This window comes from Cuculus canorus, chromosome 8, assembly GCF_017976375.1.
Source record: "Cuculus canorus isolate bCucCan1 chromosome 8, bCucCan1.pri, whole genome shotgun sequence".
In the NCBI taxonomy this organism is placed as follows: Eukaryota; Metazoa; Chordata; class Aves; order Cuculiformes; family Cuculidae; genus Cuculus; species Cuculus canorus.
Window position 1 is genome coordinate 9,918,551 of NC_071408.1, and position 24,514 is coordinate 9,943,064.

Genomic DNA, 24,514 nt, shown 5'->3' on the forward strand with positions numbered 1-24,514 from the left:
ACTGATGCTTTACAGTGTAACCAAACCAGTTCCTGATAGTCTAATTACAATTGTACCATATTAATTTACTTGTAGAATTTTATTCCTTTGCAGAAGATTTTTTTTTTTAACTGAACATTAAAGAAGAAAATTGGTAAAAGTCACCACTGCTCATATTTCTTTCATTGTTCGGCTTGGCTCAACTGTTCGCTCTCTTTATACACAAAATCCCTTTTGAGTAAAGCAGGAGTTCTGGCTATGGAGGTATGGCTGGCTCTGACCTTATTTATGTTTTTAAGTCTCTCTTTTCAACTGTCTGCCAATAAATAAAAATTCACTTGGCCAAAGTTTATTTAGCCTAGGTTTATTAAGTCAACAAAGTGCAAACCTGAAAAATCTGTTCCTATGAAGTCAATAGGAATCCATCTCCCTAAGCCCTTTTTTATTCCTGGCACCAGTGATTTTTCTTGACTGATTCATTGGAGGGCACTGGTTTAACTAATTTGTCTTGCACAGGTATCTTTCCCATTTTATGTCCTCTTCAATAGTACTAAACAAGTTTCCCTTTAAAGATTATCTCCTAGCCAAACCTCTCACGAAGCTATTATGATTAATTTGCACTTTAAGAGTTCCTTTCGCTTTTTAAAAACTATGAGACACATTTCTGATTTATGGATTATGATGTGACAACCATTGTATGCAAAGAAGATTGTTTATACTTACCATAGATGCCTTTGAAAAAAAGGGATATTTCAATCATAACCCCAAGGTTATGCTTTACATAACCATAGTCAATATCATAGAAAATCATGGCAATCTGCACTTTCCACTGTTCTCTAAACTCTCTAATAGAATTTTACTCTTGTTCTGCAATATTCAGAAATAACACACAGAAATACAGAAAGATTGTAACAGTATATTAAATTCCAGAAGTTTTAGGAGTCATTTTGATAGTCATTTCCACTTTTAATACTTACATATAATTTTCCTGCAAGTGATAATTAAAAAATAATTCTCAGATTACTGTGAACCTTGTTAAATATATTAAAGAAATGTGGTTTTGGGGATGAAAATAAGAAAAGCAAAATATTTTCAATGTTTTTAGAAAAAAATACAGGAACCGTGTTAAGCAAGGAATGAAAAGCAGAGAGTACCTACCTAAACTAAACAGCACCAGGAATTTGAGACATACGAATTCTCGTAGATCGAACTGCAGGGAACGAAGCTTTGCTACTAGTTCCTGTGCATGGCTCATAAGATTGTTGAGAGTGGCTCCAGCTTGGGATGCTATTATGGAATAATCCACCTGTAAAAGAGAATTATATTCCTGTTTGGTTGTCACAGCCGCAGAACCACGTTAGGATGTTTCAAGCAAACACATAAAACGGGGATATTCCTGGATAAAAGAATTATTCTCAATTTAATGACGTTATCAAGTCAGGATGGTGTTCTATAAAACCCTATTTTAGGACAATGACATGTATTGAAAATATTATTAAACTATATATCTTAATGGTAGGTCACATGAGTGTGAAGGCTGGTTTGTCTGTATCAGCTTTTTCGGAAGCTTTATATATGACAACTGCTTATAACATTGGTAGCTGTCCTCATAACAGTTTGTTTTCTTAATTTGGTGCATTTGTTCTCATTGCAATTGTACGATCCTGCAAACAAAGACTGATGAAGTGAGCTTTGCGCCTACACTGACTGTATTGGTCCAGAGGGACATAGCGCTATTCATGGGAAATGGTCCAATGTCCATAACTTGGCCAGAAACATCTATTCAAGCCCAGAAATGTCGGTGTATTCCCACAGGAAACAAAGGTATTGTGTGGATGGTTTCTGTTCTCCTTAGCTACATAAAATCCTGGTATTTGCTGGAGTTCCTTCCAACAAACTTGTTCTGGTGAGTCCTTCTCTGCTAGGAAAGGAGGAGCAAGCAGGTGCGTGACACAGGCCAGCCGCACTCGCATTGTCCCGAGCAGCAACCACAGTGCACGAAACCGCCTTCTCTGGGGCACAGAAAGCAGCCAGACTGCTCTGAGAAACTGGTGCCCTTGTCGTGATGCCCATTTGTTCTCAGAGGAGGCTGGCCTGCCTATGAGCTTTCTGAAGTGACACTTCCATGTCACTCATCCAGCAGAAAGCTGGAATTATTACACTGTACTAAAAAGGGCAATATTCACAAGCAAAGTATTATAAAAAAGGATAATATTCACAAGCAAAGTATACTCAAACCCTTTCGCAGTTGACACAACACTGTGCCATCCTTGAATCTCTGGTGACGTCCCCACTGCTTGCACACTGAAACTTTTTTATGGCTAATGCCAGTCCTCTTAAGGAGATGTTTCCAAGCAGATGGCTTCTGCCATACTTCTTCCAAGTACTGGCTTCTGCCGTTCTGATGTGCACTGTTAACTTTTGAGTCTTTTGTCATCAGATGGTGAGCTGTGGAAAAGTCTTTGTGTACCACAGCCAATGGGAACACCATGATGTGAAGGTGAAGTGCAGGGACTGGGGCTGGTGAGAGTTGACTCCACGACTGGGCGAGAGGCTGTGATACTGGGCAGCTCCAGTGCAGTGACAGCAGTATGGAGCAGAGTGCAGCTGTTTGGGCTGAAATGCCTTCAGCTCAGCCGTTTCCATTAGAGCGTGTTACATATCCTCCACAAGCGCCACTGTCCCATGCAAAGGGCCAGGTATGTTGGCTGCTCCTGTGTTGAGCTGCTGCTGGCAGTTCAACGGCTGAGACTTACACAGGTTATTGACTCATTTAAAAAAAAGTTCTGTTCTTCTCTGAGTACTGTAGTATCACCAACTCCTTTCTTTTTTAGCAGCTTCCATAACAACAGGAAAATTGCTAACCATACTTCACATAAGCACAAGTAAGCTAAATCTGGCGCTAAACTAAGACTAAGCACAATGGTAAGTGCACACTTTGAGGTATCGGTGCTCTAATTCTGTCTTTAAGGTTTCCCATAGTAAAGTAGCTAATGAAGAATGGCCAATCAGAGGAAACAGACCAAGCTGCAAAATTTTGTTTTTCTAGGAACTGATCCCTTAAAATTTACTTTTTAAAAAACTTCTAAGGAACATCTATTTTGAAATAAATTGTTTTGATTTTAAAACCACAGATTTGATTTTGCTCAAGTATAAACAGCAGTAAAGCAACAAAACACCCCGAGAGACTTTAAACCTAACAAAATTTCAGCCAGGAAAGACAGAGAGATGTCTGAAAGGAACTAAAAATAACTTCTTCTGGTAATGACCTTAATATAATCAACAGGTTGCTAACTTTTAATAAGATATTTTATTTTTATGTACCTTTAGTGCTCCGAAGACAATGACTGAACAACATTAAAAGACAGCAACAGTACAAGAAAAATGAAGTTACACTTTTTGTATGGTTAAGAAGAATACTGCTTCAACTCTGTAAAGCATGTGAAGTTGTGCCTATGTTTCAATTAATTCAATGGATTATGCTTAAGTGTCCTGTGAGGTAGGTTTTATTGTTGTCACTTACACCTGGGAAAACTGAAATAACAACATTAAATTCTTACTCAGGGCTAAAGAAATCTGTGACAAAACGGGGATCTGGGCTTTGGAAATTCCAGCCAAACTGACTTTCATACTACTTTCCTCTGTTATATCTCTCTTTTTCTATATATACATATATATATAAAAATATATATATATACATATATATAGAAAAGTGTATATATATATACACTTATACATATTTATTTATTTATAAGTATATATATTGACATAAATAGTAAGAAAAAATAAAGTAACACACCTTAAATACTTTTTACCCAGAGGACAGTTTAGTATAGTGACATGATTTAACTACTTCATATTGAGAAAGTGGACACATATAATATCTACTTTCACAACTTAATTTCCCTTCTGTAATTGTTAAGGCAGGGAAGGGAGGTCAAAATCCTGCACTGAGGTTCCAGTTTGTGGGGGAAATACGCTATTCACTTCATAATAAGAAGTTAAGATGTCTGGATGTCAAGAATATCAGTGGCCTTAGTGCAGCGATTATGCCGTAATGGTAAAACCCAGTAGATGCCTGATCTCCCACCACCCCTCTCCTGGAGAGATCTCAGGCAACCTGCTACTCTTTCAGGTGCGTTTAATATTTGCAGCACCAGCAAATTTGTCTGGGAGGCAAGTCCTCACCTGCCACTCACCAAGAGCAGGCTGTATTAAATTTTTATATTTATTGACATTTCATTACCATAATTGACTGCAGTTGGTTCTCTAGTAGAAGGCACAGGGCTGCCTCCTAAGCAGGAGAATTGGTCCCCTGAGTAGGATTTGCAATTAAAAACAACGCAGAATGGATTTTTTTTTTTATTGTGTAAATATGATGAGTTGAATTTTCAGCTTTAACTAGAGAATACTGGGTGTGCAGAAGGCTTTTTTCAAGAGTGAGCAAAATTATGAGTCAGTGGAAAGACGACCCCCAAAGGTGTCAATCAGTTTATACAAAATCAACTGTGCATGAAAAAGCCCCAGTTAATGTCTATTCTGGAAAAGTAGTCACATTAAAGAGTATGCTGTCCTGCATGCTTGGTCCTGTATGCAGAAATTTATATTAATAGGTGTAATAGTATCTTCCAATTAATGATTAAAAATGTTTTTAGAAGACAAAGAATGAATTGAGCAAAATGCTTAATTGCATACTGAAATCTTAGCATTTACTTTATATTATACCTTTAATTTCTCCTGGTAAAATCAAATCAGCAAATAAAATAAATTATACTTGCTTGCCAATTAATAGTATTACATTTCACAGTTGGTTTTGATGTTGAAGATGGCAAGCTGGCTGGTATTTTTGGAAACAGAAGTTTTGGTGAAGCTTCCACATAGCCTAATTTGGAAGTAAAGTTACAGTTGGACAGACAAATGGAAGTGTGAAATCCTCATGTACCAATACACAGTGCTATCCTGAATGATGAATATAGGAATGATGAAGTAGAGGCTTAATTGGATTAGCTTGGTACCAAAGCAAAGTAGGCAGAACAGTGCTGAATAAATTACACCGGTGCCTGTTCTCACCATTCTGGAATTTAAACTGGCGTGTTTAAGGTTAATAGGGACATCAGTATATACCTTATACTGCAAGCTGTGCTGTAATATACCGTTTGTGAACTGAAGTGCCTAAATCTAAAACTAGATACTCAGAACTTCTGCTTTGTTGCCACCTAACTTTGTACTTCCAGTTCTCTCAGCTCCACCTCCCACCAGCCCTTTGGGTGCCAAATTGCCTCCAGGCATGGCAGGGACTGCCCAAGTCATTACAGTGCTAAATAACTGTGTGTCCAGCTCATGCTGCAGCTCTTCTAAGATTTATGGACTGTGTGGCTTTCATTTACCTAAGACAGCAAAAATGCTCAAGGCAGGATTTCTTAAGAGACCAGTGGCTGGAGGCACTGAGGTAGGGGAATCTGGGATCACATCTCCAGTCTCAGGGTGCACAAATAAATAAGCCTATAGCCTGGCAATTCAGGCATCTTTCCAAAAGTGACGAATACCGAGTTCCTTCAGGCAAATCTGGCACATCTTGTAGATATCTTCTGATCATGAGTATTGGGCATAAAGAGGGGGACCTTTAGCTTGGTTTGGAGTGGAAGGATTTGCTTGGTGCCTAACTCTAGGAGGGAACTTCCAGCTGGGAATCTCAAGTAGAAGCATACACATTAAGTCCCTTGAGCAGGCAGCATTCCTGTTATACCTCTGTCCTCAGCATTTCTCAAGGCAACCTCTTACAGTCACCTAGTTTGCTGCTGCCCTTCCCTGCTCCCTGCATTGCAGAGGTGAGGGCTGGATGGACAAGGCTGCAGGCTCTGAGAGACAGCAGAGCAGTACAGACGCACTAGCAGCAAAGGGAAAGAAATAAAAATTATGATAGCATTAGTAAGAGGGTCATAACTTAAATGGGACTGAAGAAAGACAGCAATACTGCATATTTTTTCTAAGTCCTTTTTTTGGTAGAGTTGAGAATGTCTTAAAAGTCCAAATCACTTTAATGTCAGTGAAAGCAGGTTAAGCTAGTGCTGAATGTTTATGAAAATTCCACTTAAAAAAATATATCATAGTAAAGTACTTGGACTTCAGCAGCATTTAGATATTTACCTATCAAATAATTTCTCAACTGATAAACAGAGCACTAACAGAGATGGAAGTGACTAATTGTGCAGGTTTTTTCTCATGTGAAGGTCTCATTTAACACAGATACTGTTCAACGCAGAACAAAAGACAAACCTTTTTTACAACACGAAACTATACCCTCAGCTAAATAAATGCTGAAGCTGAAGGCCAAAAATGAAGAGAACCCTTGTCGTTTTTTTGTTTTGCAAATGATTTATCATGATAACAAATGATTCTTGAAGCCAAATTCCAGGTTTCACTGGGCTCAGATAGAAACTTTCTGTTGGAGTCAGGTGGTGTCCACCGGGATCAGCTCCCTTCTATGCCCACGAGACGGAGCCTATCATTTAATAGTGGAATCTGGTTCCTTCCTTCTTCTAAAGTTAAATTGTGTTCAATTTCTAGGATATGACATTGGGGTCATATGGCATGTGGAAATGTTGTGTGGAACTGTACTATCCCTTTTCGATGCTTCACCAAGCTTGAAACAGTCTCTGGAATATAGGATTAGAGTGATTTTACTTGATGCTATTACCAGATACCAACTATCAATGAATCCCATTCCTTTCAACCAGAACAGGAGCTGTGCAACCATGGAATAAAGCCCCTGCTATAGCTGTATTCAGGATTTGTATAATGAATAAATGTTTTGGCAGACTAAGGTAGTTCAGATTAGTGAAAGATTGATTTCATACTTAAGTTAGTAAATTAGATGACGGTGTGTTTGGGACACAAAGGCAATGGAGACAGTGGGTGCCTGGGTGCAGCAAAGAGGCTGTTCCACTCCTCCTTGCTCTGCTCTGTGCAACCATGGCCAGAACAGCTGGCTGCTGTGGATGGGGGGCTGCTCTCGCACCGCTCCCTCCTCTGTGATGAACAACACTGAAAGCCTGGGGAAAGCCCACAATGTTCTGCCCTGAGTTTCCAAATCGTGACCCTGCTGAGAGCTTGTGAGTTAGCTCTACTGTATGGCTATGTGGGCGGATGAGCCTTTCTTTCAGAAGGACTCATTCAGAACAGTATGTAGTAAGCAAGTTAATTTACTATCAGGAGATAATTTCTCTTCTGCTGTTTCCTAATATATGTATTTTTGGCAACTATGGTGATTATTAGACTAATTTTGAGATTTTCATATAATTAATACATCCATCAAAAACATTTAAAGCAGTATTTGTATTATGCTTTTAATCAAACTAACACGGAAAAACACTTCGAAGAGGCACCGATGTACAAAAATTGAGGAGGACTCAATATGGATGAAACCAGCAGATATGCTTCTATCAGGTTTGGATATATTAATTAAAATTGTGATGACTTATACAGTGTAAGGTACTTGTCATTTTAACATGATACACAGTAACAGAAGATAATGAATTAAGTTGCCAGTGGACCTTTCCCCTAGGATGATGTTATTGTGCTTGCTAATTAGCTGTAGTATGCAAATAGTAACACTCTAGTAGTGCATTTGTTTTGTCTAACTTAGTTTCAGAAAAACGAGTACATCAAGGCTGGAAAAACTCTATGCCCTGTACTTGATCATATATAGCTTCAGTCATAGTGGATATGTTTATGTTGTAAGACACATAATAATAAAAATATGGTTAAGTTTCATGCAGATAGGTATTTTAATGAGTAACATCAAATTTTCCATTCTAGTAATGGCGACTATTTTGTTTGTCAAATTATTAATATGAGGACACTAAAGTAATGTGCAGCACATAGCTGACCTGGAGGGCAATAGAATCCATTTCTTTACCAAAGTGTTGGAAAGCACTTTGTGTTTTTTATATAGAAATGAGAAGATATGGAAACACTGCTGAGTTTCAGTATCCATAAACTTCATCAAAGAGCATCACTGGAAATCTTTTGTCAATTTTTAGGTAATATCTCAAGGACTGTGCTAACTCAGACTGTTTCTTCAAAAGCTTTTAACCATGTAAGTTCGTTTCCCCTTATCAGTCTCTTATCTTAAACAAACTTCTGCTCTACTATTTTAAATCCTTTCTCATCAGTGGAAGACTGGATGTGCTCACTTTGAATCCCACCAGGTTCACTGCTCCAATAGGCAGTTGGGACAGACTAATGTGGTGTTTTCTTCTTAGAGCTGGGTCTCTGAACAACTTGTCTCTCATGTTGGGCAGGATTAAAATCAAATATAAGACTTTACATGATTTATACGGAGAAATTAGCTCACTAGTATGGAGGACTAGCAGCCTTGAAGAAATTCTGCCAGACTTCAGGCAAATAGCTTTTGTTCTCTTTATGGGAACAATGTGTATAGAATATAAAAGAAATGTGTTTCTTTGGAACGCAACAGAGTGTGCATGTGGGAAATAGAACACCTGAGGCTCACCAGGATTCATGTTGGGTGCCCTCCTTGTGACTTTTCACTGGAACTCAAATTTTAGACCATAGAGTTACGATTGTTGCATGGCAGCATAGCAAAGCAAATGTAAATTGGGATCAGTTTGTTCAAAGGTGTGTCCATAGCTATTTGGAAGGCTCAAGATGTTTAATGGCTATTTGGACAAACCTGAATTGGGCACTTCATGATTAAAACTGAATTTTGATGTGTTTTACGTAGTTTAACTGAGAACATCTAGTTCAGCCCCAAACAGCAGCTAGAATAATATCTTCGTGAGGCATGAGGGACGTTTAACAACTAGCACAACCTTATTTTCCTTTCAGCAGAAACCACTAGAGTGAGGAACTGTGCAAGCATGGATACAAGAGAAGAAATACTACACTGAACAGCAAAATAATGATTGCTTGACCTCGTTTGTACCCACCTTGAATTAAATCCTGTGTTCATTTGCCTGTGTAAGGACTTAAAGATTTGGGCCCCAAATAGCAATACCTCTTTTCTGCCAGCTACAACTCTAAAGCCTCACTGATTTGCTTGAAAACACAAGATTGTGGTAAACTCTCATGCTCTTCTCCAGTACAATGCTTCAGAATACAAATCCAAGTGGAAAAACGTTGTGTGATGACTTCAACTAAATCAGTAGTTTTGACAATCTCAAAAATATCTTAGGTTTAGGCATGGTTTTGGTTGACCTTTCTAATCTGGAAGGCTTTTACCAAACACAGCAGAGGGAAAATTTGCCAATGAGTAGGTATGAACAAAATGAGCAGCTTGTGCCTGGGCAGCCAAGGCTACAATTCGTGTGTTGTGTGTTGACTGCTGCATGAAAATGCATGAACAATGATATTCTGTACAGAGATTTAGTATCTGACCTGTGTGTGCTGGATCTTGGAAGCTAGCAGTGTGCTGCTAGTGTAGAAGATACAAAAGGAAAGTGATCAAGTTGGAGGAATTAAAGTTCTATAATTAGAAATGGTCTGTTAAAATTACAGGCCACATGGCAAGCCTACAAAACTTGGGGTGTGGAGAGCATATTGGCAATGATTTACAATTAACCACCGCATTGCAAATCACTCCTTAGCTGTTTTCTATTATGAAATCTGGAGAGTTGTAAAATGCATTTGTGCTACTTTATTTCCTTTTGAAATGGTAATTGCTTCTGCTGAGGGGCAGTACTTAGTGCAGAAAATGAAGTGTGCAGCATAGGGAGGACCTTGTTTCTGAGGAACTGCTGAGGAATTGTAATGATCTGAAAAAAGTGCTTTCTTGAAACACATACACACAAAAGAGCTTCATTTATGAAATGCCAACCAAATAAATAACAAAATAAAATAAAACACAGTCTTATTTTGTTTTTACTTACTACTTTGTTGCTGACTGTACTTTTTCCCCATCAAAGAGGGAACAGTGGATTGACACTGAGTAAAACTCATAAGCCAATGACTTGATGGAAATGCAGATGTATGGAAATGTGATACGAATGCCCCAAGGTAACGGGTTTTGAGCCAATGCGTTTGAAAACTATTGAGTGTGCTTCTAACTACTATCCCATCTTAGATACCTTGTGTAGAACTGACAGTGGTATGGCCCTGGGGAGCTGGATGAAGTTTGACTTTTGTGTCTGAGGAAAAGTAGTTCTGCAGCCTAAGTGGAGAAAGCAGGTATATTCTAATTAAGTGATGATAAGTTCCCCCCTTACAGCTTCCCCCTTGATTGTGATTGTAAAACAGACTGTGTTTATGAGTGGCTTTTATAGGGGGTATATTAAGGAAAGCAAAGAGTGAGATTTCTGAGGTCTTAAATTTGCTAAATTGTGACAATAATCATGATCTTTCAGGTAATAAAGAAGGCTATCTAGCGCAGGTACTGAGTTTAAAGTTAATATCTTTGAAAGACAGACGATTGACCATAATTTTGCTTGCAATGCTTTGCTGGTAGCAGTAAATAAAACCATCTACTGCACTTTTCATCAGAAGAGTCACAGCGCTTTTCACACCTTAATCAATTAATTTTTATGAAAGGATGCCATGGTTATTTCCCTTTCTTCATTGGAGGAACTGAAAAGTTCAGGGCAGGAACCAGAAAGTATGCAGCATTTAGTGCAATAGCAGAGACTCATAATGCCTGGGTCTAGAAGTATGGCTTTCCAGAATTGTTTTACAGTTAATATGGAGGAGACAGACACAAGTCATAATCATCCTTCCATAAATACACTTAAACTGGCACTGAGTCTTAGAATGACAACAGACTAAGTTGATGCTGCCAAAAAGGTCCATCTTGATGCTTAGGAACAGAAGCAGTTGTATTGGATCAGCTTGGCTAAACAGGGAACTCGCAACTCAGCTATGATGCAAAAAGGCAACACACAGCTGAAGCCAGTAATGGCTCAGAATAGGCAGCTTAGAAGCACTTTCCAAGCATGCATTGTTGATGTTTAAAAATCCAGTGCTCAGCTGGAGCCGAGATTTGCAAGGGATGTCAAACTGCAAGAAAAGCAAGAAAACTGCTGCTGGATTTAGCTGGTGATTTAGTGGCAGCAAATGAAGACCAGGCTGAAGCACTCGGTACCACCTATGCCTCTGTTCTTACTAACAAGGTCTTTCAGGCTTTGTGCTTTACAGAAGGCCTCAAGGAGGAGAGCCCTAAGCCCTAACCAGAACTAAGGAAAAGTTGTCTCCCCATGGCACAGGCCAGGCACTGGTGCTGCCTGTGCAGGAAGGCTGTGCAGTTTCCATCCTAACGGGTTTTAAAAGTCCACCTGGACAAAGGCCTGAGAAACCTGGTTTAATCAGGGAATTGGACTAGAGACTCCTTAAAATCCCTTCCAGCCTGAATTATTCTGTGATTTAAGATTCGTGGCTCCGGCAATTCTAGAGATTAGCTTAGCTCACCCAGTTTTGTCCATCTAAATAGAGATTCCTAAATGAAATAATTTTCATAGATGATGGTTTTTCTTTTGAATAACATATGGCACATAATTTGCCTCCTGGTATAGTAGTGGCATTTCTGCAATAGCTCAGCTGCCAGCGGTCTTTCTGTGAGCACGTCACACAGCCCAGCAAGAGCAGGCGCCGTCAATTCAGCTGTGCCCGCTCCTGTAAGGACTCTGGCTTTTAATCCAGGATGACAATGACCAGAGCTCAAGGAAATCAAGACAGTACCGCGGCATTTTGTGTAGATTTCAAAAGCATTCCAGTTTCAAAATCAGCAGACAGAGACTGCATATTCAGTTCAGGTCTGGTGTCTCCCTGTCTTGCAAGGAGAATGTGTTGTATACATAGAGTATGTTCTCCAGCAGTCAGCAAGCATGAAATAGGTAGGAGCCCATCCATAAGGGAAGGGATTCACTGTAGTGTTCTTGTTTGCTGTTCTTCTAATATGGCTCCTTGCTCTCCAAGCAGCTTAAGTGTGAAGAGGAATGTACAAAAGATGATAAGAGACTCTAGGGGTGCTCACAACAACTTCAAAATGACAAACTCTGCACAGGAAAGTGAAAAGAGGGTTGAGAAGAGGACGTGTTAAACCTATTAGCCAAATCTGGGGAAAGAATGAATGCAATCAGTCTAATGTAGTCAGGTTTTAATTTTGTTGGAGATGATAATTCTGCCTGGAAATATACAACTTCCAAACCCAGCTGATGACTTGCAAGGAGTACATTTAACAAGCACCCTGCTACCTGTTGTCCAACAGTGATGAAATGCTCTGCTTTGCCTTCAGATCATGTACAGCTGGGTTGTTTTTTTTTTTCAAGAAAAGATAAAAGTGACTAATGAGGTAAAATTTATTACTGTAGAAAAATGGAGACAATTTCTAGAATTTAAGGGTATTTAGATGTCTCTAATGATTTCAGTGGGACTTGGGCATGCAGTACCTTTGAAAACTAACTAACCACTTAACAAATGAGACACTAATTTAGCAGTTCTCTCAGGAACAGGAAACTCTCAATATACTTATAGCTTTATAACAAAGGAATAAGCAAGCATCCTGTGTGGTAAATAAAATAATTGCTAGTGCTGCCGTCTGTGTGTTGCAGATGATGAAATGGAAAGGGGAGCAGACATTTTCCTAATAGCACCAATATAGATTAAGAGAAGTGAAACTAATTTTTGCTCATATAATTAGGTAGTATAACTTTATCTCAGATAGGTTAGTTAGCACTTTCCGCAATGGTGCAGGAGTGAGTTTCATAGCTAGAATTTAAATTTTCCTACTCCTTTTCTTGGACAAGTCAGTCCTTTCTCCCTTCTACTGTTTAACATTTAATCATCAATGTAAACATTTATTTCTCCCTCTGATTCTTATAGAGACTTGTTCCTAGTGTTTTGAAATGGCTGCACTTTTAAAACTATAACTAAAGCTGTAAGCAGATTTCACAACATGCAGACACAAATAATATATGTTAGAGAAAGGAGCTCTTTCCCATGTGGATATAAATTGAGGCAGTTCAGTTTGCGGCTACTTAAATACCAGTGGGCTATTGTGTGTTTTCACTTTTTTTTCCTGTTAAAACCAGAATAAGAATCTTAGGAATAAGTTTCTTGTTTTACTGTCAAGTTCTTTGTGCTTTGGAAAGTATGAGGGAGACAAAACTTTCAATTTCCTTTGGGTTTTCTCACAGTTTTCCTAGTATTTGTCAGATTATGGCTCTTGCATTTTGGGAGATATATGCACCTGACACCTGAAGAAAATTAACTCTTGGAAAGCTGCAGAAAATGCATACCTTGAGACAGTTCCTGAAACAATACATGCATTTATAACCTATGGACTGAATAATTTTCCTGGGATTAGATGTCTCAGCTGCCCAGTTTCTCACACGTGCAAACATCTAAAAGCAAGATATTTCAGAGGTAGTAGCTGCAGATTCTCTAGGTTTCTGACCCAGCTAGTGATTCTTTTGAGTGAACTACAATTCTGAAAGGAAAATAAGCTATAATTCTTCAGACCTAAAGCATCAGGTCTGGGAGTTTTATTGTTGTTCCTGTCAGAAACCATTTTAGCCTCAAGGAAATAAGCTTCTTGAGAAACACCTCTCATCTTCTATTTTTCAATCACTGAAGCATACAAGTATATTTGAAAAGCAAAGGGCTTATGATTATATCTGCTTTTATAAATTTAACTGTAATCAGCAGACTAGGAACAGAGTGCACAAGTCATTTTATCTACATTATTTGTAGAGAATCTCTGAGAACATAGGAGTGCTTCTGACCTAGTTAAACTCCTGCTATTTTGGAAATGATTATTAAGAAGCCATCAATACTTCTCTGAGCCTACATACTCACTTGTTGCCCGGTAACCAGAAGGATGGAGCCTTCTTTCCCGTGTACCACTTGCCGGTAAATGTGATCTAGGATTAAGAGTTCACTCCAGCAGTTCTGAAGCAACTTCATTTGGTCATCAACCTGCAAAGCAAACACGAGCATTGGTGGCATCACTCTGGGAGTAAGTCTTACAACACACTACAGTCAGTCCTTCTTCAAGCATCCGGTTAAAGTCATGAGAAATGAGAAGAGAAATGCTATCAAAAATTATTCATCCACAAAATTGCTACTCTCAGCTGAATAAATAAGGTACTGCTGAAACCCTTATCCATGAAATGTACAGAATATTTAACATGGATTGCATTCTATGAAAGCAAAACTATGTTATTGTTATGCAAACTAATAATAATAGCATATTTATGAAACACTCATGGAAATGTATTATTTTTACCCAAAATAAGAATAGCAGAAATAATGCTAATGTGGACTTCCCCGTAGTCCCCAACCTTGAACTTCAGCTTCTGCAAATAGCAAGGAATCTACAGATTCAAGAGCATTATTGCTGCAACAAAATGTAAAGAGAAAGGTAAATCATCCTTCTAGGAGTGGTTGTGGCACCATGAAAAAAGAAGAAAACCTTCTTAAACAGAGGCTGAGGAACTTCAGGTGTCACTGGTAAGGCAAGAAAGAGCTGTGTACAAAGGAGACGTGAGCAGTGAGACATATCACTGACTGCATTAGGAACATACCAGGCATTCAGCACAAGTAACCTGCCTTAAGTTTTTGTTCAATGTAATTTGGGATGTACATATTATAGGACAACAAAGTGTATCACTGAACTGATTCCTGTTGCCACTGGATTGTATTCAGTTTTATTCATTTTAAAGACTGAAAAATAATTAAGATTTCTATGGAAATGGGAGGAAAAAATTCACAAATTACTGGAAGGCAGACTATGAATTTTAGTCATGGTAAGCATCAATATCTTCTGGACCTATTCTTACTCAACTTCATGAATTCTTCTTAAAATCAAACAAAGTCTTTAATTTCTGCATGTGTCCTGAAAGGGTTAAGACATGCATACATCAGTCTTGCTACAAATAAGTGTATGGTGGGGATGTGGTAATAGCATGCTAAAAGGACTCTAAAAACCTGTACAGGTAGCAATTGCTGAACAGATTAAAAATGCTATCAATTAGGAGAAGTAAAAATAAATTAGCAAAGGGAATACTTGAAGTGGAGAAATGCTTAGAATTTCTGAGACATGGAATTATTAAAATTGTTTTTCAATTACTTTAGAACTTGATTCCATACCACACAGGAAACTGCATTATAAGGAGCAATCTTGCATGAGCTGAATTAGGTAACGCAATAGATGTTTTCAGATTTCATCAGCTGCAACCTAATGAATTTCTGAACTTTAGTCTTTCAGGCTGGTTTTCGTGTTGTGTGGTAGAGAAGGAAGTAATGCTTGTTACTAATAGATTTTTATAGTGTCACCTGTGAAAGTTACCTTGTATTGTCTCTGTCTTTCTAGTCACCTGCCATATAGCTCAGACTAGCATCTTAAACAATGAAGTCTCTCTTTGCCTCTTTCATTTATCTTTGCTTCCCTTCTCCCCACTCACAGTTTCTCACAATTGTTCTTGTCCCAGATTTTCCCTCTTAGCTATCTGTCTCAAATTATTGCCTCTTGCTGGACTGTGCAAGCAAATGAAATCTAGAGAGAAACGGAAAAAATTAGCACAAAAGAAAAGGGCAGAAGGACTGGTGTGCAGCAGATCACGTTCCCCAACGCAGCCTGCACTAAGACCCTTGGTTCTTGTTCCTGCCTGCTCCATGACTGCAGCAGGTATCTGTGCTGGAAAACTGCACAACTCATTCCCTCTGCTATTGCTTTACCTAGAGGGTGAGATAGTTATCATGGGTTTTGGTTTGGTTTGTTTTTTTAAAAAAAATTTTTTTTTTCCTCCCTGCCTTTGCTCTTTGGAAAAAAAAAAAAGAGGAAAAAACCACCCAAGCCAAATCCCGCCCCCCGGAAAACGATATCCACATATTTTAAGCTTGCAAAATCAAGCACTGCAGAATTACTTAATGCTTGTAGTAGGATTGTCTGTCCCATTCTTATTTTATCTTCAATCTACACTTGTGATACAATAGATTTTAATGCATAGACACAAAAGGGCTGAGTTAGTTTTGTGTAAACACTCCCAGTTCTGATATTTCAAAAGTTTTGCATGCTTTGGCATTCCAGTACTAATAATAATCTTTTATCACAGTTGCTGTTCTGCCTACAGTCACCTTTAATACATATATACTCAGATAACTCCTTTAAGCTACATATCCATTGGCAATAGAGATGGAGGAAAGAAAGAAGTGTAGACTTTGTAGATGGGTATATTACCAAGTCAAAGTAAAGCTAGTGCCATCAGAAACCCAGCCCTGCTCCGTTCCTATGCTGTCTGTGACCATGATAATTCATTTCTTTTCAGACCACAGAGCAAGGCTGATTCTGTATGGAAGATCTCTTCCTCTGCCCGCAACATGTATTTGACTACAAAAACATTTCAACAAAGTGACTTGTTAACTCAAGAGAGGACAGTAAACTACCAGAGTGATACATTCCCTAACAAAACTTGGGCCAGGTTTAAAGCAAGTCATTATTTGAAGAAAATGTTTGAAATTTACAGATTCTAGTACTCTTGGTTTTTATGTAAAACTGTTTTGTGATCATTTTCTCTGTACAATTTGTTACACAAATCAAATTATGCTAACATGATAATTTCATCCAAAATTAGCATTTCACACAAAGCTATCACTGCTTACATCAGAACGATGAAACTGTGGGACAGTTTAAACATTCAGCATCCATGTCATAACAACTAACACTGGAATAAGAGGTCAATCGTTTGATTATATTATAAATGACATATTTCCAGCTAACCCATCTGTCTTAGCCACAGGCTTTTGAAAACAAAGTACACTTTACAGGTTTGCCTTTCTGAAGGCCCCAACAGCAGCTAGTCTGCAATCAAAGCTTACCTCCCAAGCTTTATCATATCATTATCGAGCCAGTACTGTGAGAACAGTATGAGATGGCAAAATCACAAAAAAAAAATGTTTTGCACATAGTCTGTTCCCGCTGTTCTACAAGACTCATGAAACCAGTAACAATGAACATCTGCTAGTGGGTCACAAATTCTGCCCCTCCATATTCACTTTAATTTAACCAGTGAAAGCCTATAAAATGGATAGCATAAAAAGCACAATACACATCCGAAACACAGTATTGCCTTCAGCAGACTATTAGATGCAGCTGTTTTCACCATTTTAAGAAAGCAGGCAGGGCAGCAGAATGCTTCCGTGTTTGCCCTAGGAACAAACAGAGATGACTTTAAGGAGAGTCATTGATTACTTAGATGTAGGGCAAGTGATCAATTCCAGCCTACTTCTAAAAATCATGTAAATGAGGAAAAACACATGCTTTATTAATCCATATGAAATGAAAAATAAAAACCGACATAGATCACACTGAACAAAAATGGTGACACATCACTTCTTATGTTAGAATGAGTTAGTAAATCTTATGATGTGCGTAACTTCAGCCAGAACACCAACACCTGTGTGTTTCCGTGGCACACCAATAAATGAGTTGCACAAACACATGATCTGGCAAACTGAAAAAATCAGACTTTCATCCAAACAAATATATGTCTTAACTGATCCCAAAGGCAAAGAGGCCCAAGTTTTGGTGACCAAAGCAGAAATCAAGTTCTGAAGAGGAAGGTCCTCTACAGAAAAAGCCCCTTGTGGACTTCAGTCTTCTGACTCCAAAGACAAAGCATGCTATTTACAGGGTAAACAGGAGAAAAGATAAGATTCTGGCACCGAGATAACTTAGCTCCAGTCTTGGACTTCCCTATAATCAACATAATTTTCAGTCATGGTATACATGGAATTAGAAGGAAGCTCATAAACCTGTACTACCAGCTAAACTTTGGAGTTTTTCAGGTTTTGGAGATAGTTAAGAGTGTTACCAATATTCTAAACACAAGAAGAAGAAAGTGCCCTTTCCCCCAGTTACTGGGAATCCTTATAAATAAAAACTGAACCTTGTATGGCCAACAACTGACTGTTGCAAGAACAATCCCCAAAGCTCCAGCTGCTCCCTGCCATAACAGAACATTGACTCAAGCATGTCTTGCCTAAGCAAGTTGTCGATGGGATACTCATTTGACAGCTATCTAAGCCTTGAGCAAAAGCATGAGTGAATACTGTGCCCAGACAGTTAAATTTAGGTCCTTTTTGTCCAGTGGCACGCAGATGGAGACACATCAATGGGGGCAGCATAACTGGAAATTGTTGCTAAATAAATGGCTTTTAAGGTAAGGTGTGGAGGAGGCCAAGGGAGGGTGCGTGTCTCAAAAGAAATAGGACATAATCTCCAGCATGCAGGGTGGCACAGAAAAGAGTAATAATGGTAGGAGTATGAAAGGAGTAAAACATTACACTTCTAAAACTTGTGATAATTGACAAGGGAAGCAAAAAGAGTGCTTACAAGGAGGCCTTAGAGGAAGAAAATGGGGAGGCAGTGCGGTGAGAGAAGACTGACGGAAGTTGGATGTCAGGTAAAACCTTGGAGGTGAGGATGATGAGATTGGATGAAATACAGACTTAAAGGGTTTGTGTGACAGTAAGTGATTCTGCTGGAGCATAGAAGGAACAAGTACTTTGTGTTAGAGAAGCAGAGGATGGTGGTTGTTGGCAGCATAGGCTGGAGAAGTCCCAGAGGTGAAAGTGGGGGCATGCATTGTCTACTCTCTTAAATGGTTGGGATAAAAAGGTAGAGAAAAAGACAGCTTTGTGATAGTATTAATACATGGCAATAGGCAAATCCTATTTCCTATACGCTATTTCCTTACCTCCCTATGTTTACAATGAGGATGTGGAAGCATGTTGGAATTTGGAGTTATCCATATCTTTGTATGCTATGCTGTTTGGACTACTTGTAGCATGTTCCTTAAGTCATAAGATGGAAGACAAATGGTCATTGTCACAACTACCCAGCTGCCTACTAACTACCAAGCTAGCCAGAATGAATTCATGTAAGTTCATAATTCATTATGCAAAAAGGGTCTTCCAGCATCTGGAATGCTGATCGGTAAAAAGTCAGACAGGTGACTGAGACAGCGCACAGTTTGCCCAAGGAATATCCACTGAGAGGTGTTTTGTGTGCAGGCATCTGGCAGGATGCAATGCACTACATTCTGACAAGATTTTAAGATTTTGTCCTTCCTATATTGACCAGGAAACATACCTTCAGTGACCTTCTGGTAGAAACGTGCACAGTTATCAGCTGACAGTATTACAGTATTGTGACCTCTGTGAAAGAAACCTTTAGCAAACTCTTTTTCTCCCCTGCCCCAGGAGGGAATCAGTACTTGCATAGTCTGTTTGCTGCAGCACTTGGGAAGGGCTGGCTGCAGCCTGTATGCTCCCCTTGCTGTCCAAGTCATTGGCCATCCCACCTCTTCTCAGTAAAGCACCAGAAGAGAACTCCTGCGTGGCTGGGTCAAGAGGAGTTCCTGCGTCTTTGAATAGGAATGGATGAAGGAGGGTCACAATGCGGTAGGAGTCTATGCCCCAAACATGAGAAGGTCACTGTGCTCTGTACATTAGCTTACTCTTCAATTTCACTACAAAATAGTGTTCCTCATCTAAAACTTAAAAAAAAAATAAATAAATCAGATTTGTGAAAAGAGAGATACAAGGAGATGTGCCCGCTCCATCAAGCCCACTGAACTTTTTCCAGGGGATTGATAGAACCATGGAGCCTGGTAGAACTATGACACTTTTTTGTGTCCACTGGGAAAGATCCACATGGTATTGCTTATCTGCACAGCGAACTTCATACTGTCAAATATCTGAACAGAGGTTTGAGCAAGGAATTCTCTGGTGGCATGTCTGAGTTCCTCTATTGCGAGCTGGAATTATAAGGTGACTTTAAATCACTTGTCTGAATTCTCTGTTAACAACGTTTAGAAAACAGGCATGCACGAGAAACATTTAGATGCAATTATTAGCTTTAATTTATCTTCACAACATAATGCCACACAGAGGATATTTCCAGGAGTGCAGGAAATAGACTCTCAATTTGAAGTGTAATGGTCTAATCCTGAGCGCTGTGGTGACACACTATCTCTTGGTGTGACAAAAAGATGGGCTGGGGTTGGAGGGACAGGAGCGTCACAATTTTTTACTAAACCCTCCCACTCAGCTGGGCCCTGAGCTTTTGGTATGGGACTCAGTGGAAATCTGTCAGGCTCTTTGAGGTCTCTGTTGACACTGCAATACACAATCACACATTATCAATTGTAGTTAAAGGAAGGACTTATCTCAGAAACGCTGATTACTCATCTGAAAAACTCTTTGTGCTGATGTTGTAGACGAGGAAGGCTAGTGCAACACAAGAGTAGTATTGTTGTAGAGCGTATGCTTCCCACAGCACAGAACGTTAATCATTATAAACTTTTGTTTTCTCTGAAGAACACTGAAATTGCCAAACAGTAAAATGAAGAATAATGTGTATGCTTTGCTGAAATCCACCTTAATCTTATCAAAACCACACGGTGTCTTTCTGTTAGGAAACTGTTTCACAATATTTAGCATACTGTAACCAACAACTGCAGATTTATTACAATTTTTATTCTGAAGAGGTATTTTCAGCCTGACATTTGATGAATTACCTGTTAAAAGTTTCAGGGTCATAGGTTTTTTGTGTTGCTCTAAGTTAAATATTTTCCTTATAATTATTGCTGCAGATTCAGTAAAACAACACACTCACCTTTCACCTAGTCTACATCTCACTTTCTGAGAAGTTGGAGAATCCTTTTTCATCTCTTTCATTTGCATCAATTTGCACTACAGCTTTGGGCTTTTCTGCTACTAAAAGTTTAAAAGGGTATCTAATGATTAAAATAAAAATAAGATGATTGAAATTTATGTGATAAAACTGTGTTGGATTCAGCTGAGTTGTTTTTACTTATGCTTCTAAAAGGGAATGCCAATATAGAAATAATATGAAGTATTCATCTCGTAGTGCCACTTTTAAATTCTACGGCCATTGAATAGCCATTTCCTAGTGAATATGAAGTGATTAAACATCTGGCTGAATTGTTCAGCCTGAAGCATATGGGTTCAAGGGATGGTTGAACTTTCTTTCAAATGTAGTTAGGAGATCACTCACAAGTCATTGCAGATATATAGCTTGAGTTGTTACTACATTTTCTTATGCTATAGTGGAGCAAATCACCCCAAATCAAAGTTTGATAAGACAAGTGCACTCCAGAGGCTAATTTTTACTCCTGAATCTATGCATGGTTTCCAGATTGTTTTGCATGTAGAGAAGAATTCAAGCTCTCCAGATGGGTTGCTGCTAACGGTGGGAAACCTTCTGTGCAAAGTTGCTGTCAAAAAGTAGTGCGTAACAGCCAATGCAGTTTTCAAAGCAAGTGCATATAACTTTCAGAATCAGTGAATGCCCTAATAAAATGTGATTACTACCTATAACCTCAGCAATAAAATGCTACAAAGTTCATGAGAAAATGATTTAATATTAACTACGATTGTTCCAGATCTTTACTAGAAACCTGTGTGTTGTATAAAATTTCTCAGTAAAGGCAGGGTGCGATCTTCACAAGCCCATGTCGGGTTAGATGACTGTCCTGCTGCCAATTAGCTCTAGTGTGAAGTGAGTATCTGTCCACGTTTGGAAGCCTTTTACATTTTTCGTTCTTTAAAAATGAAAGGAAATATAGAGATAGCTTCAGTGTGTGCCCTTTCCTCCTCATTTAGAGCATGTAAAAAGGCTGTTACAAACGTGCAGCTACACTTGCTGTATATGTATATGTATATGTATATGTATATGCATATGCATATGCATATCTCTCACTTCAATAACTTCTGAATCTGTCAGTCTCAGCTTATTTCAACAGGGAGTTCATCTACCAAAAATTAAGTTCCTAGACGTTTTATGTGAATCAGTATCCAAATAGAGGAAGGCTACTGCTGGGCACCATGCTGAAAGGAAGGCTAGCATGTTCACCTTTTATTCTACAGTAAAGAGCTAAGAGAGAGGAAGAGAGAAGGATTAAAATACTTCATTAACACCCTGCTCATGGAACCATTAGTATTTGGAATATTGAGCCACTTTATAGTTTTTTACAGGACATAGATAAGGAACTTATAGCACAAAGCAACATTATTCCTTTGAAAATCCCCATGCTTTTACCCTACCAAAAAGTGAAGTGGTGAACATGTGGTGTTCATGCTCTGAAAAAGTGTCTGGTGTTTCCTGCTTAACAAATGCTCACAGGGAGAGCGATGGCTTTGTAACAGCTTCTCCTGTCGCGTGCCCCTGGACAGCTATGTGAAAGAGGGGATCAAAGCAGCAGCGACCAGCCGTTTCCCAGTTTCAATGTTAATCTCCCATTGAGTCAAAATACTTTAATAAAAAGCAGCCTTGAGCATCAGTTCACACTCATCCTGTTTATTTCCAGGAATATAACACAAGGTGTGTGAGTCTAGGGGCCTCTGATTGCTGAGGGGAGTATGGGCAAGCAGATGGTGATCCTATTAAAGAGTAAGACCTCTCTGTTATGGATTTTTGGACTCCATTTAGAGAACATTCCCCTTTATTAAGTAGAAGGCAAATGGCAAATTTCAGCTCTTCAAACACCAAATGAAAGAGCTGTTACAACAAACTTTGTGTATGTGTGTGTATATATATACACACACATTATATAGTGAGCCAATGCAACATATAATGCTGCTCTTTTTCTCCTTTTCCTCACATTTATCTCTGTGCAAACTGCATGAAAATGACTTACTATTTTGCAGTCAGCATTATTTCTGATGAATTATAAATGTGTTTTTCTTAGGTTTTTTCTTCGTTTTCTTTTTTTTAGCTAAAAATAAGAAAAGGATTTCTTTTTAGTCCCAACTGAATATTTTGCTTACAAGGCAGTGTTTCTTCCCGGTCAAAGTGAATGCAAAGATAAGGAAAGCGGAAAAGTAATTCTTTTTCTCAGCACCTGTTTCTCAGGGTGAAGAAGGAAGTGTCTTCTTCAGGAGTGGACCCATAGAACTGACCTTCAAAATCCTGCTCCTGTGAGTATTTCTGTTGATGTCTATACAACAGAAATTTATGCATAGTTGGGTTTAGAGATTAAAAAAAAATAAAATCAGATAATGCTGTGCAGTTTATGTAGCAATAGTAGTACTAAAGGTGGTTTGTTCCCTTGAATTACTCTGAACATACACCTGCTTTTTTCTGATGTCAACAAACTAACTGCGAAAATGTGCTGGGCCATATTCTTCACTCTTAACTTGCACGAACGTAAGTTTTTTGACTTCCACATAAACAAAATAAGAACTAGGCCCACTTGATTCATTATTAGCTTTACTTGTATGATCCGCTTTATAGGATGCACAATGATGCCCTCTGGGGAATTAGAAGACGAGACTGGGTCTAGTAAATGTTATGGTAGTCTGGGAGAATTTATTCTCAATATATTGAATCAGCGGTTTCACTCTGCTGTATAGCAGCGTTAGATTAAAGTCTTTGTGGTCTTCTCCAAGTCACACATATTTTAGTTTTATCAGAAAAGATTTCTAATATGTAATGTTTCTTTCTTTGGTGATTTATTGGATAAATTATGATTTTGTTTCTTTTACAGCTGCCCTATTTTTCCAGCTGACACTTAGCTTCTAAAAGTCTATAGGTAAAATTTATCTTCTACGTTAGCTCTCATTTGTAAAATTTCTTAGAAACAGCAGCATCAAATTTCAACAGAGACCAGTAGAACACACAGGTGAATTGTTAATTTTAAAGACAGAGTCCTAGTATGAGCTATATTTTCCACAAAATATATATTCTATTAAAACTAAGCATAATATGGAAAATAGTTCTAACGTGTTGCACAAGAGACATGCTGATTTCAGAAAGGTTTTTTAGTATGGTAACAGGCAGGCAGAGTAGTCTCTCAACACACTTAGGGTCCTGTTCTTTCAAGTGCTGCACACCCCAGAACAGTTTTTTACATGCATTAACACAAAAGTTACCCAAATTGGCTCTTGTTTAAATTACACTATGTGGTTATCCTTCTGTTTAATAGGGCTTGTGTTTACTTCCAGTACAGCTCTTCAAGGGGATGTGGAGTGTGGGAAAAGGGCAAGCCATATAAGGGGTTTGAACTTACTCTTTTAACAGGTGACATCTACAAAGGTTGGTTTGTGTACACAGTGTAGCTGTATTCACAGGTATACCGGTGGGAATATGCAAATAATCTTCTGATGTCATGACTAGAAAGGAGTTACTTTAACATTACAATAGTGTAAATGAGAGAATAATGATTTTCCAGCTAAGTATTAGTGATACACACAGTTGGACACTGATAAATCACACAAAGAATCCGATACATTGGATGCTCTGTACCATTTCTAGTTATCATCAAATTAGCTGGTTTGTATTTTAAATGTTCTTTACCTTTTGCTTGCACAGCATTACAGTCTTTCTCAGGAATTAAAATATGTTCATTTTTATTTTACTTTTCATAGTCCTCTTAATACTTCTGACAAACATACAGCTATGTAAAGGCAGATATTTCATCTTGCCCATACTTGAATCACTGAAACATATGGATCTGAAGTCTCAAGACTGGGAGCTGTAGCATGCTAAACAGAACAGAAA

General features: G+C 38.5%; 1 protein-coding gene across 3 annotated transcripts in view; it reads right to left on the reverse strand.

The window, feature by feature from the left end:
- NR5A2 (nuclear receptor subfamily 5 group A member 2) overlaps positions 1-24,514 on the reverse strand; it is a 92,533-nt gene that overhangs the window by 26,692 nt on the left and 41,327 nt on the right. For all 3 annotated transcript variants that reach the window (XM_009555790.2, XM_054073300.1, XM_054073299.1), the window contains 2 exons: positions 13,786-13,905; positions 1,138-1,285 (listed from right to left, as the gene is read on the reverse strand). In XM_009555790.2, coding sequence (XP_009554085.1) covers positions 1,138-1,285; positions 13,786-13,905 — 268 coding nt within the window. The remainder of the gene's footprint in view (positions 1-1,137; positions 1,286-13,785; positions 13,906-24,514) is intronic.